At 37.1% G+C, this 14,929-nt stretch overlaps 1 protein-coding gene across 39 annotated transcripts in view; it reads left to right on the top strand.

Annotated features, from left to right (window-relative positions):
* NRXN1 (neurexin 1) overlaps positions 1-14,929 on the top strand; it is a gene marked incomplete at its 5' end in the record, with an annotated part of 1,123,860 nt that overhangs the window by 1,066,598 nt on the left and 42,333 nt on the right. For 2 of the 39 annotated variants that reach the window (XM_082672722.1, XM_082672721.1), the window contains one exon: positions 5,927-5,959. The exons of the other annotated variants lie outside the window; for them this stretch is intronic. In XM_082672722.1, coding sequence (XP_082528848.1) covers positions 5,927-5,959 — 33 coding nt within the window. Of the gene's footprint in view, positions 1-5,926; positions 5,960-14,929 lie in introns of those variants that run through there. 39 annotated transcript variants of the gene reach the window in all.

The raw sequence follows: 14,929 nt of genomic DNA, 5'->3' as shown, positions 1-14,929 counted from the left end.
TTCATCCATAAAATGAAGGAGTTGGTCGATGCAAGCCATACGAGCTCTTGGAGTTGTAAAAACCCTTCTGGTTTTAAGAGAACTGTGACATGGAATATGCTCCCACACCACAGAGTACGTGGTAATATCTAGATCTGTGGCTCTTTTCTCTGATCTCTCTCTCTCTCTCTCTCTCTCTCTCTCTCTCTCTCTCTCTCTCTCTCTCTCCCTCTCCTGCTTTCCTGCAATATTTCCCTGTTACAAAGAGCATTAATGTGGCTTGAAGCTGCTCCAATGTCAGTGTTCCAGGCGGCTCTGTATCTCAGCCCTGTTGCACTGACGCACAGGCTGGGCCAGGTGTGGAAACTGGCATGACAGGAGTCACAGAGGGAAAGTGCCTGAAGCTGGTTCTGAGAACTCTGTTCCTAAAAACTTAATCTATGGATAGAAAGACAGGGTGGGGTCCTGGAGACAAGAATCACTAACCTCCTTGCTAGTGGGATATGGTGACACTCTGCAAGCTGTGGTGGGGCGTGGGGAGGGGTCCAAAATGGGATTTATTCGCTTGCTTGTTTACAAGTCTAACTTTGTGGACGCGAAAGTAGCCTAAGAAGTATAATTTGAGGGTCACAAAAGCCCCCTCCCCTCACGGAGTCCCTCAAAGAGCCCTCCTGTGATCCCTGTAAATATTACTTTTTCTGGCCACATCTTCAAAAATTCAAATATGAAAAGGAATAAGGACCTCAAGCCTTTTATATTGTTAATTTCAATGAGATTAATTTCTCAGACCCTTTGTTTAAATATAAACCTCCATGGAGAATGGATTACTTGACCTATTAACAGCATTCGAGCAAGTTGATGCCAATGTGTTTTCTGACACACTTTTTATCACAGCCTTCCAGATCACCACACTTTGCTTTTCCTCCTAGCCTCATCTTCATTTGCTGTTTCTTCCTCTTCTCCATGACTTCTTAACTTTGGAGTGACCCACAGCCTTGGGCCTTGGTTATCCTCTTCTCTCCATCTAAACTTCCTTCCTTGCCACATCACAATATATACAGAATACTTTTTCTTTTTTAACCTGTTTGTAAATAAGGTAGAAAAGCCCAGTGTTTAGAGCGTGGTTTCTCAGTCTCAGTACTATGGACATCTAGGGCCAGATAACTCTTTGATGTAGGAGCTGTCCTGTACATTTTAAGATGATTAGCAGCGTCCTTGGCTACTACCCACTAGATGCTAGGAACACTTCCCCCAGTTGTGACAACGATAAATGTTTCCATACATTGTCAGATGTTCCCTTGGGGACAAAATCACCCCCCCCCATAAACCATGATTTAGAATAATTGGGGGTAAAACAAAAAATTCTTGAATAATGCATATTAGAAGCCTTTCACTAAATTTGGCCAATTCTTTTTTTAAAGTTTATATCTCTTAAAGTTATAAGAATCTGAATAACAACAACAAAAGAGTTAAAAATAGAATCTCTAAGCCAGGTTCTGGTTTGGGGATAAAACAAGCTTGTGCCAGGTAGGAACCAGAAGAAAATGGATTTCATCTTGTCCTTAACCCTATACCATTATTGGTTAAAAAAAAAAAAAAAAAAAAAAAAAATGCACATCATCTTGCTTTTAAAGCAGCAGTAAACAATATCCTAAATTAAGATTCGAGTTTAGCTCTGCCATTTCTTGCCAGTTGCATCCTTCTGAGAAAACTACGTTTTGAAAGAGTTAATTCACCCAAGTTCAGGTAACTAGTCAAATCCTTTATTTCTCAGTCCTCCACATTCCTACCTCTAAGAATCAGAGATGATTCAGGTGAATTGTCGCTAGAAGTTGTAAAGCTCTGTAACAGACGTAAGTTTGCACTGTTATCTGCATTCAGAGATGAGAGAATCGAACGTTAATATGGGATGTGGAGGTCTTCAGCTAAGACTGCCAGAGCCTATACCTAGCAGCTCTCTTCTTGCCCACATGTACTCAGTGTTCTTTGCATGAAAAAAAACAGGCCACCCTTCCCTCTGTCTGTCCTCCTTTCCCCTCAACAGTTTTGCTTAAAACATCTACCAATCACGTCCTTTTAACCATAAATGAACATAGGTGCCATCATTTACATTATTTAATAATTTTAAATTAGAAGAGGAATACATAGACTTGATTTGAAAAATGTCCAACATGGTACCTGTTAAAACTAGGCTATGGTCCCACCTTTGAACTCAGCTCCCCTCCTCAGATTTAACCACTATTAACTGATACTTTATGTCCTTACAGAAATTTCCTTTGCATATGCAGCTATGTATTTGTGTGTGTAAATGCGTGTGGGTATATAGCCTTTAAACAATTTTAAATTTGTACCTTTAATTTTTGTTTACATAACAATATATCTTAGAGATCTCTTCATATACGCATGTTTGAATTTACGACGTTCTATATAACAGCTACAGAGTATCCGGACTGTAAAACTGTAATTTATCTCATCAGTTCATTATTGATGAGTAGGTGGTTTCCAGTTTTTGGCTATTACAATAGTTCAATAAATAGGTTTAATGTCAATGTTTCATGATAGTTGTTTTCTTTTTGATAAATGCTCTGAGCCTTAATCTTTTCTTTTAAAAGAATAAAGTTTGGTTGTTGAGGGTCATATTATTGAATAAATAGGCCAAATGGAGAGAGTGGGCACAAAACAATATATATTTTAAAGAACTTAAGAAATGCTTTATTATTTCCTTAGAGTCAACATTGAATAAAGGAGAGAGGAAAGGAATTTGCAAAACAAAAACTTGACAGAGTCCATTCTTTCCAGGATGGAAAGACAAAATGAGCTTTGGAATTTCAGCATTCTAAACCTCAGTGGCACTTTACTTTCTTATGGCATACCTATCACGATTTATTCTCAGATTTTTTTCTTAGTAGTATTGAGTGACTCTAAACGGGGTTAGAATTAGTCCTTGAAAAATGCATGGAGATAATGAAAACTGGGCCATAAAGAACAATAGAGGTTCCCCAGGTACTCTTTGTCATATAAAGGTTATTCCCGAAGATCATTCAATGTTTCTTTTGAGCTTTTTAAAAAGTATCTCCATGATACTGCCATTTGAAACACACCATAGTCTCACAACTTAAAACATTCCTTGTCAGACAGGATACGATCATCTCAGTTACCTTGAACTGTGCAACATGTCTGCTATTACAGAATAATCAATAAATGCAGATGTATTGGGGATATATTTCCATATGGTATTCTAGATGTGGAGCCTTTGCTTACGAAAGGATTACTTTACATTTTAGAGGAAAGGCAAAAAATAAGTACATATTTCCAACACTGGATAACTCATTTATTTTTCTGGCTTTGGGAAGCAGGATGTGTACATCCTTTGGTGCTTGTTTGTTTGTATTTTTATTTTTTGTTGTTTTATTTTGTTTGTATTTTTTAACATCTTTATTGGAGTATAATTGCTTTACAATGGTGTGTTACTTTCTGCTTTATAACAAAGTGAATCAGCTATACATATACATATATCCCCATATCTCCTCCCTCTTGCGTCTCCCTCCCACCCTCCCTATCCCACCCCTCTAAGTGGTCACAGAGCACTGAGCTGATCTCCCTGTGCTATGTGGCTGCTTCCCACTAGCTATCTATTTTACATTTGGTAGTATATATAAGTCCATGCCACTCTCTCACTTCATCCCAGTTTACCCTTCCCCCTCCCCGTGTCCTCAAGTCTATTCTCTACGTCTGCGTCTTTATTCCTGTCCTGCCCCTGGGTTCTTCGGAACCTTTTTTTTTTTTTTTAGATTCCATATATATGTGTTAGCATACGGTATTTGTTTTTCTCTTTGACTTCTTTCACTCTGGATGACAGACTCTAGGTCCATCCACCTCACCACAAATAACTCAATTTCATTTCTTTTTATGGCTGAGTAATATTGCATTGTATATATACGTGCCACATCTTCTTTATCCATTCATCCGATGATGGACACTTAGGTTGCTTCCATCTCCTGGCTGTTGTAAATAGAGCTACAATGAACATTGTGGTACATGACTCTTTTTGAATTATGGTTTTCTCAGGGTATATGCCCAGTAGTGGGATTGCTGGGTCGTATGGTAGTTCTGTTTTTAGTTTTTTTTTTTTTTTTTTTTTGTGATACACGGGTCTCTCACTGTTGTGGCCTCTCCCGTTGCGGAGCACAGGCTCTGGACGCACAGGCTCAGCGGCCATGGCTTACGGGCCCAGCCGCTCCGTGGCATGTGGGATCTTCTCGGACTGGGGCACGAACCCGTGTCCCCTGCATCGGCAAACAGACTCTCAACCACTGCGCCACCAGGGAAGCCCTGTTTTTAGTTTTTTAAGGAACCTCCCTACTGTTCTCCACAGTAGCTGTATCAATTTACATTCCCACCAACAGTGCAAGAGGGTTCCCTTTTCTCCACACCCTCTCCAGCATTTATTGTTTGTAGATTTTTTGATGATGGCCATTCTGACTGGTGTGAGGTGATACCTCATTGTAGTTTTGAGTTGCATTTCTCTAATGATTAGTGATGCTGAGCATTCTTTCATGTGTTTGTTGGCAGTCTGTATATCTTCTTTGGAGAAATGTCTATTTAGGTCTTCTGCCCATTTTTGGATTGGATTGTTTGTTTTTTTGATATTGAGCTGCATGAGCTGCTTGTAAGTTTTGGAGATTAATCCTTTGTCAGTTGCTTCGTTTGCAAATATTTTCGCCCATTCTGAGGGTTGTCTTTTCCTCATGTTTATGGTTTCCTCTGCTGTGCAAAAACTTTGAAGTTTCATTAGGTCCCATTTGTTTATTTTTGTTTTTATTTCCATTTCTCTAGGAGGTGGGTCAAAAAGGATCTTGCTGTGATTTATGTCATAGTGTTCTGCCTATGTTTTCCTCTAAGAGTTTTATAGTGTCTGGCCTTAACGTTTAGGTCTTTAATCCATTTTGAGTTTATTTTTGTGTATGGTGTCAGGGAGTGTTCTAATTTCACTCTTTCACATGTAGCTGTCCAGTTTTCCCAGCACCACTTATTGAAGAGGCTGTCTTTTCTCCATTGTATATTCTTGCCTCCTTTATCAAAAATAAGGTGACCTTGTTTGTCTTTTTAACGATCGATAACATGGCATATTTATTGGGACTTAAATTGTCTTTAAAGAGAAACAGCTCTAATTGGCAAAAAAAAAAAAAGCGTAGTAATGTATTTCTTAATGTTGCATAATTGCCTATACAAAATTATCCCATAACAATATTCATTATAAACAGGGTATTCAAAAAATGCCATTCATTAACTTGAAAATAAAATTACAATTACAAAGCTTTGAGCCGATTCTGTTAGGAGGGTTGCATGCTAATTGCACAGTTTAAGGCTTCTAATTTAATATTAGGTGAAAAGGTGATAATCATCTGAAGGGAAGCACATAAGAAGAGTTGAAGGGTTGGGATGTTAAAAAGTAGTTTCCTTTCTGCTGAGCTGTCACATTGGATTACAAAGGAATACAGAGAAAAATTCCTGTGCATGAAAATAGGTCTTTATTTGGGTCCGGGTTTAGGGGAATGTCCGTTTCCCTACGCAGTCACAGTAGGGGAGCAAATTTGACAGCAGAGACTGCCAAGACTTTTTGAGCTGGGCACGGGCTGGTCTGTCTACCAACAGCCTCGTCAACTGCAGACGGAACTGCAGCATCCCTTCCTGCAGTAGTGCATCAGCCATTGGCTCATTGGTGACACGTGACTGATAGAGCCTTTTCTGTGTGTTTCCTCGCCCATCTGTGTGCAGGGCACTGATAGGCCAGGCTGATGCGCAGGCAATTTATCATCTTGATCTCCCACTGAGTCAGGGAGCTCTCCTGTCACCAGTATTGATTTCAGAGGATGGACTAAATTTCCTAGGATTTCCATTAAGAATTAAGAAAAAAGCTCTAAGCACGCAGGGTAGCCAGACAGACATGGATATGAGATGGCACTGTGAAAACTCGCAGGTAGCTTCTTCTATCACAGCCGGTGCTCAGCACAGCTTAGAACTGCAGCATGCAGGGTTTAAGATACCAGGAGCCTAAGAACAGTAATAATGAAAATAAGAATAAACTCTTTTGGATAAACTAATTTTAAGATTTATATTAAAATGTTTCTTCTTGGAGATTGCATGTCAAATTTATGCACGCTCTGTATGCAACGTAGAAAGGTTGTTTTAAATTTTTAAATGTCCTTAAACCCTGAGCATGGTTGCTTCTACTTTTGTTTGTGGCGTGAGCTTCAGATGTCTTATGAGCATGCTTGTGGCAGAGACAACCAAAAATTGTGGGAGGGTGTGTTTATATATGTGTATTAAGTTGATTCGAGTAAAAGCATGAATAAAAGCTGCTTTCACGACTCGCCAGACTGCTTTATTATTGTTAGTGACTTGGTGATGATTTTGCCTAAATATGCTTAGATTCTGACCATGCATGCTTTTGTGGCAGAGTGGGTTTTCGTTGAGAATTCGTAAAGGTGTAATGTGTGAATTAACTGTATGTTTTGTGCCACAGAAAATGTATTAGTGATTATTAAACCTGATTAATTAATGGAAATATTTGATGATGGTAAGATTTGAGTAACACTTATTTACACTAATTCTGCTTACTGAAAAAAAAATGCATGTCTGGGATTACTGAACGTTTTTGTATTTTTGAAATATAAATTTTGATTATTTCAGAGACAGTAAGATTTCAGTTTTTAAAAATGCATCCGAGGTGAGAGAATTAGAAACATTTTTTTTTGATTTTAGCCTAAGAGAGGATTCTAAAAGTGCTGTTTGCGTATTTGAGACATCATGTGCATGTTAATGAGTGTGAATTCTACGGATAATTGTTTGATAGTCTCCTAGCTATCCTTATTCTCCTGAAGAGGAGAAAAGCCTTGGCATTCAAGTATTTCCTAGGCCCATGGGAATTAGAGCCAGCAAAAGCAAGAGTATGGCCAGATGGGATTGGCTTGCTTGGCTGGGAGAGGAAACAATAGGCGGGGGCGGAGCAGATGGAGAACAGAAGGGATTGAGTCTCAGAAAAGGGGAGGGGGGAGGGGAGGAGTAGGCTTAATAGTGAAGGAAGCCTGGCCCCTCTTTTCAAGGGAACTTCTGATTGCATCTTCCTTTAAGTATGAGATAGAATGTCATGTCTGTTGTGACAACTATTTTTCATTGAATTAAGTAACCCCTGCTTCATAGATTAGGAAAGAAATCCCGTGAACAGAAGGTACTTTACCAGATTATAAATGGTGTGCTCTTTGTTGTTGTTTGTAACCTTTTTCTCTTTGCCATATTCAGGAAGGGTATTCAATAGGAGCAGAATTCAAATTAAGCTGTCATATTATTTGAGTCATTGGTATCTACATATAAATATGGCAATAACTACTAAACTTATTTATCAGACTTTAACGATTCAAGCATCAATAGGGCTTGCTGACTCTTTCCCTAAGTAAGCTTTGAATTAAGAAAACATTAGGAGCTCATGCTGACTAATCTACTGATTTTTCACTTCTGGCTTATAAATAGATGTTCATTTCTAGAATAACTTTAAATGTTTTATTTAAGTATTCGTTGACTTTATCCTGAAGGCTGGGGGCTTGACCAATGCCCAGTTCAAATTCTGCAATGAAATTAATCAAGCCTTCTGTCACCCAAGGGCACAGTCTTTGCCCAGAAGGGTCATAGGACTGAAAAAGAATGAAAAATCAATTTACTTCTGAATTCTGTGATTTCAATGATTATTTCAAAATCCTATGGTGAACCCAGACACAATTTCCAGTCCTGAGTACAACTGAATTTTACCAAAATCATGCTGCCAAAATGTACCAATGAAACACAAATTTTAAAAGTTTAAGTACACATCTCTTACTCTGTGGGTCACCCACAGCTCTCTTAATCATTTGGTTGGTGGACCTTGTGTATGGAGAGAATTTCCATTTTCCAAAGGAAATTTAGCCGTGTTGCATGTCTCTTTTGACTGCCTGTTGAACCTTGGCTTGACAAGGAATTATGACATAGGTAAAGGGAATGAAAACCTTTACCTTTGGGCTTCCCTGGTGGTGCGGTGGTTGAGAGTCCGCCTGCGCATTCAGGGGACACGGGTTCGTGCCCTGGTCCGGGAAGATTCCACATGCCGCGGAGTGGCTAGGCCTGTGAGCCATGTGCGCCCTGAGCCTGCGGGTCCGGAGCCTGTGCTCCGCAACGGGAGAGGGCAAAACAGTGAGAGGCCCGCGTACTGCAAAAAAAAATAAAATAAAATAAAACCTTTACCTTTAATATCCTAAGATACATTTAGGATAATTTATTCAAATCATTTATATTGATTTTCCCAGAGTTAACGAATGAGACCAATTTCGTATACTTTCTCCAGTCCTTTTCTTCCAATGCCCTGTTCTTAGAAATTAAAGAGTCCACTAAGCAACAAAATTCTCCTCACTTGGCAAATTCCCTCTAACGTTTTTAGAAAGAAATAGTGCCTACAGACAGATCTTCGGACAGATATTTATATTTTGGAGGGTTGACTGGTGTTTATTAAGCAAGATAACCCAGTGTTAAAGAATAAATATTTTCACTCACTTTGCACAATCAAGTTGCCTGATATGTTGAGTGCCACTTTCTCCTTCTGTAGAATGAAACTAGAAGAGCCCTGAAGTGGTATTAAATGTCTGGTCACAGTAGCATTTGGGGGTCAACTGCCAAGCAAATTTCTCACCAAGACATTAACCAGGAAATGCTTACATGTTTACGAAGTAATTAGTGATGTAGCATTGCATATTAAGGATGTTTTGGGTAGTTGTGATGAAATGTTACTGTCTGTGTGTGTTCCATATGCTCCTTTAATTTACAAAATGTGCTCATTCCACAGCATCTGGGTGCATTTATAAAGTACAAGTGCAATCAATTAACAATATGATGGATGCAGTAGGCAGATTGCTAATTGATGGGAAAAGCCCTTTTAGCTTATACTTTGTAGTTTTCAAATGGGAAAATAAAGCATGTAGCCAAGAACTTTCAGTCTTTGTCTATGTTAAATTCAGATGTTTCAAGAACTAAGCTTACACTCTGCTCATTTGGAAAATAACCCATTTGAAACAAGATTTTGCCATGTCAAAATTAGTGCTCTTAATTCCGGTGTTATAAGCACTAGCAAGATATAGGTGAACAGAGTTAGTGGATATTTAATTATACTTAGACCAACTGGTGCCTTTTATTAATTCAGTCTGCTTTTTCACTTCCCATTTCCTCTACTCCCAGTACTTTATTCCTCTGCTGCTTTACCTGTCTATGGACTCAAATGCCATTTGTTCCAGACCTCTATTACTAAACAGAAACAATAAACTATATATAAATTCAGCAGAATATAATGACACCAAGTTCTGCTTATACATTTTTGTGTATATTTAGGCTTTGAATATCATTGATTTCTATTAAGGTTACTATATTGACCCAGCAAGATTGATTTTATTTTCTGCTATCTTATTTACATTTACTTGATAGCTGATACTTGAATCTTCTGAAGGCTCCCTTCCCTCATTACTTTAGCATGGAGAATGGAGCCAAGCACAATGTATCGAGTAGATAGGCAATTTCCAGTATACAGAATAACTGGGGAGAATCACAGACAGATATAAACCCATGGGTATCTCTAGTGTCTCACAGGAAATTAAGACAGCATATAAGTCTAAACTAAATAATAACCATGAAAAAGTAAAAATATATGAGAGAGACTTTCTAGTTTTGTGTCATAAATTATGTGTGATTATCACTACACACTTTCATTTTCCCCTCAAATTTTCACCCTCATTTGAATTCACTTGATTATGCATTGGAAACTATCTGAGAACTATTTCCCCCCCCAAAAATTAAATATACATTTTTGTTTTCATTGTTGTGAAAAAAAATATTTATATATATATATATATGGGGGGGAGAGAGAGAGAGAGAGAGACTGCAGATTAAGCCACAATTTAATTGTTTTCCTGATAGCAAAAAAGGCTCAAAAAAGTTTTACTATTTTCCCACGACTAAATGGAATGTCTTTTACTATAAAGGCTTCAGGCTTCATTACCTTAGGTATTGCTTAGTTTAAAAGACAAAAACTTCATGTAATGATGGGAATGACTTGAATATTATTTAGGGGACCAAAAGAAATCAGTCTCTGAAAGACATCAGTCCTGGAGTCTGTATGCTCTCATGTTTGTTTCCTCGTCTTTTTTATTTAAACATGACAGGTTTGGTAGGGCCACAATCTTGACTGTAAGCATATTTCAGACCAAAAATATAATTACATAACCTCACAGCCTAGATTTACTAGTAAATCCATAGATGATATGGGGGTTTAGTGGTGTGGGCAAATGCCTTCATCTGTCCGACCTCTTCACATTTTTCAAATTAAAAACTCTACTACAGCTTCAAAGACAGTGCCATCCCAATCAATCTTCCATTGAAATGAATTTTCTTATAATTAAAAACTATGTATTATATATACAAAATATAGATTACATATATAAATACTATGTATGTATAATAAGGTATGTATATGACTAAGACTACCTTTATGACTTCAGAACACTCTATTGTCAAATCAAAAAGTTTGCATAGGGCTTCCCTGGTGGCGCAGTGGTTGAGAGTCCGCCTGCCGATGCAGGGGACACAGGTTCGTGCCCCGGTCAGGGAGGATCCCTACATGCCGCGGAGCGGCTGGGCCCATGAGCCATGGCCGCTGAGCCTGCGCGTCCGGAGCCTGTGCTCCGCAACGGGAGAGGCCATAACAGTGGAGGCCCGCGTACTGCCAAAAAAAAAAAAGTTTGAATAGAATTTTGATTTTTTTTTGAAGCCCCTTGGTTTGGAGTTGCATAGATATAGCCCCAGGCATCAATTCTCAATGACCCATGTGTGAACTATCTACATAATGGATTATCTTGCATGACCAGATGTGTTCTCTAGACCACTTAACCTCCCATGGGCTGAAAAATCATTGTGTTCCATCATGTGCCATGACTTCTCTTAATTAGCACGGTTAGATTTGAGTGAATCACCTATCCATTGGGTTTGTAGTAGAACTACAATATATTCAGAGTTGAACGTGGTGTGTGTATGAATATGTGTCTGCATAAAACACTGGTAAATATTTAGCTGCTACATAATAGGTTACAAAGAAAAACTAGAAATTTCAGGGTAATAGCTACTCTTGGGTTTGCCAAGAGTTTTCTTAAGGCTTCAAGAAGTATACCATCTCTTTCCAGAATGTTGAAAATTATAATATATAAGCACGTATCTCAGTGTTTTTTTGGTACATTTAATAGTTAAGATCTGTTAAAATATCTACTGATTGATAGATCAGTAGATGCTTGATGTCATGGGTGACTCAAAGGAAAATAAGACACTTGCTGCCTTAAAAGTCCAGCTGAGGAGAAAGGACAAACACATAAAACTAGAGGGGTATTGAAGGCTGAATAATTTCACCCTATAGTCTCAATTAATGAACACGTTTTTGCTGAGCATCTATTACACACTTCATGGTAGCTTAGAGAAAGGAGAGTTCAATAAGGGCTAAGTAGATGCTCTGATGTTTTTCTGCTGTATGTTCTCTGAATTTGTTTGAGCAGCCCTAGTTATCCAGTCATAAAATAAAAGGTAACACAAAATCAGGTCAAATCAGGTGGGCTACACATCCTGTAACACCAATACCAGCCTCTGAAGTGGTGTTTAGGGCACTGAGGGTATTGGAATATGAAGCAAGATCCCAAGTAGCTTGTCTCAAAATCAGTCAATGTGGTTGCTTCCTGTTCTACATGTTCTCAGGACAACATATTGATTTCTTAAACCAGTTTTCATGCTTTATGAATGATAAAAATAATACAAAATGTGTACAACTGTTTTTAGTTAAAAATCACCTGCATATTTAGTTTGTATTTGTTTTCTTTATTTGTTAAAATTAGCTATTGTTGCTAAACGTTTTCCCTTAAAAAATAAGAAATTATTTTCTTTTTATTGACGGGATGACTTGAAATATTGAGTCACTTTTCCAATAGTAAATAAGACACTTTGGAGTAAGTATAACTATCTCAGGCCACTAGGGTATAAATAAGTGTATTTGTAAATTACTCCAGCAATAATTTTCAGTATGCCTGATTCTACTTCTTTCTGTATCTTTGATTCTATTTTCTTTTTGAAGGGCACCCATCAAAAAGAAAATAGAACATGGCAGGATACAGGCAGGAAGCAAAGGTCTGGCCTGAAGTGGAACAATTCTGAATAAGTGATAATTATGTAAACAGTCTACTCATGTTACTGAAGTACTCTTGTTTCCTCAGTAAGTAGTTTAAAATATAGTGAATAATTGTGGGAAACTTCATGAACCATTCATTAGAATTGATTGAAATAATACCTAGGTATAAAATATCAAACTGAATAGTTTTTGATTATTTTTCAAAATCTCAAGCTAGAGACAGTAAGCTCAGGTCACTGTATAGTGGCATCCATGCAACAAGGTTTTCTGAGATTCCTGACTTTCTAGTTTTCCAAATAGCCAGTGAGATTTCAGTTTCAACAGATGTTGTCATTTTAAACAGAAGACTACTGATGCAATAACAAAATAAATACTGACTTTAACCTCTCTCTCTCTTTGTACCTAGCAATTCCCTAAATGAGGCATCAACTCTTTTAATTCTTTAGGAAGAGATATGAGGGTTTAAAATGATGAGATGAAGCAGAAACGTATATTCTTGGTTTATTTGAAAGTCAACCATGTAAGATCATTTCTAAAGATGCCATTCAAATGAGGATAATACATGTTTTATGTCTGTAAATATTACAAAAGTGAGGAATTCATAGGTTACTTTTTATGGTTGTAGTTGTATTTTTTTTCCTTTATGAACATATCTGTATCTGTTTTAAAAGAAAATTATTTTATAAATACCAGTTTTCCCAACTTATATGTAATACATAGGATTTGATCAGATCAGTATGATTCTTTTATTTTTTAAATAAATGTTTTAATTTGAAATAATTTAAATATATAGAAATGTTCCAAACATATTAAAGAGAGTTCACTCTCATCCAGCTTCCCCTAATGTTAACATCTTATATAAGCATTGTACTTCTGTCAAATTTAAGAAATTAACATTCAGTATGCCCTTTGAGAAATGATTTGCTTTGAGAATTTTTGTGTCATAGATGCCACTGAGTGACATCAAACCAGTTCTGGAAAATTTCAGCATCACTTGGTTTGATTCCCACAAATACCTAAGAGAATTCTCCCCACTGGGCTACCCCAAATTTCTACTAAGAAACATTCAGTCAGGTATTTTAGGAGGACAAACAATTGTTTTTTTCTTCCCACCCTTATCAGTGTTGGTTTTATTTTGAAGTTGGTCACAGACTCTCTTTTCCTTTCTCTGTTTCCTTGGGGAATTTTACCATTCTCAGCATAGAAAACTCTCCTAAATTTTAGACTTGTCCTTACAACTGCCCCAATTCACCTCAAATTCAAAATGTCCCATTGTGTATAGGTTATTTTTTGGAGTTTATATAATTTTAAAACATTTTATTTTAATAGATTTATATAAAGACATTACAGTAGAGAAAGTTTTACTGCTACTGGTATGGTGAAAACCAACTACTTAAATTTCTGCTACTTGACTTCCCCATTTGTAAGGTGAGGGGTTTGCAGCTCTGATATTTTATGATTTTAGAGTGTGAATAAATGTGAATTTCCTTTAAAAGAAAAAGTTTTTAAAGAAAAGTGGTCTTAAAACATAGACTGCTTTTCATTTTGTTGAGTCGTCTCCCCTGACTTTTTAGATGAACCTGCATCTGAGATTTTCGTATGAAATTTTCATTTTGAAACTAGTGGGAGAATAATTCCGTTCATGGCTAGGATTAATTGGAGGGAAATCTCCTTTTCCTTCCATAGTGAAGAATACAGACTTATTAGCATTCTATGGGCAAGGCTGGTAAATTTCACATAATTAACGGTTTGGAATCCTAAAAACTAACACTAGGAAATGCTACAGAAGGAATAACATCTTTTCATTTTGACATCATCTTGACAAATGAGGGAAAATCTGCAGTGCGTGCATCACAAAAACAAGCAAAATTCTGTGAAAACAAGGGAAAAGTGGCCCCATACTCCCTGTTTTCTCCTTGTGTTCCAAAACCTTCACCTTTGCTAACAGACCCTGAAATTATTTCCAATCTATTTTTCATACAGTGAATACCAAAAGAGCTAAATTATTCATTGGAAGTGAAAATATTTATTACCATGTGTCAAGAAACTCTGATTCCCTTTCTGGTGTTCCTAATAAGAACCCTGTGGTGTAAAATTATGTGCTGAATCTACTAAATAATTACCCACGTGGATGCTGTGCCTACCATGTGTATTTTTAGGCTTTGTATGGATAAATGTTTCATAAAGTGCTGCATACTCTGGACTAAAAGTCCTTCATCCCCAAATCGGTTTCAAATTCTTCTCTAAGAAACAAGGTACAATGAGACTTCTAATGAAACTGGTAAGGAAAGAGGTAACATAAGCAATCAACAGCACAGTCTGAGAAAAATTCTCATCACCAGTAAAGATTTATGAAAAATAAATTTAATCACTGCCAAATGAGATCCTCAGAGAACAAGACTTTGTAGGCATTTTTCTATCAATGTGAAAAAGAAACTGGGTCTATATTGAGAACAAAAGGTTAGATGTGTAGGACAAATTATTTTTATGAACGTTCATAATTTAGCTGTAAAAACTAATATAGCTTGTGAATGTCTATAGTAATTTGAAATATTTAGCAGGGAAATATAGACACAAAGAAATGAAATTAGAACTTTGGCATTTACAGTTTTAAGACTTAATACATGGAAGGTGCAGTGATTGCATTTTTATTTTTTTTCTTCTATTTCTCATCAGCATCTAAACCTAGATAGATTTTGGTGAATGCTCTGGGAA

Source organism: Grampus griseus (genome assembly GCF_964374135.1).
Source record: "Grampus griseus genome assembly, chromosome: 15".
Classification (NCBI taxonomy): domain Eukaryota; kingdom Metazoa; phylum Chordata; class Mammalia; order Artiodactyla; family Delphinidae; genus Grampus; species Grampus griseus.
This window is presented reverse-complemented; position numbering and strand designations above follow the sequence as displayed.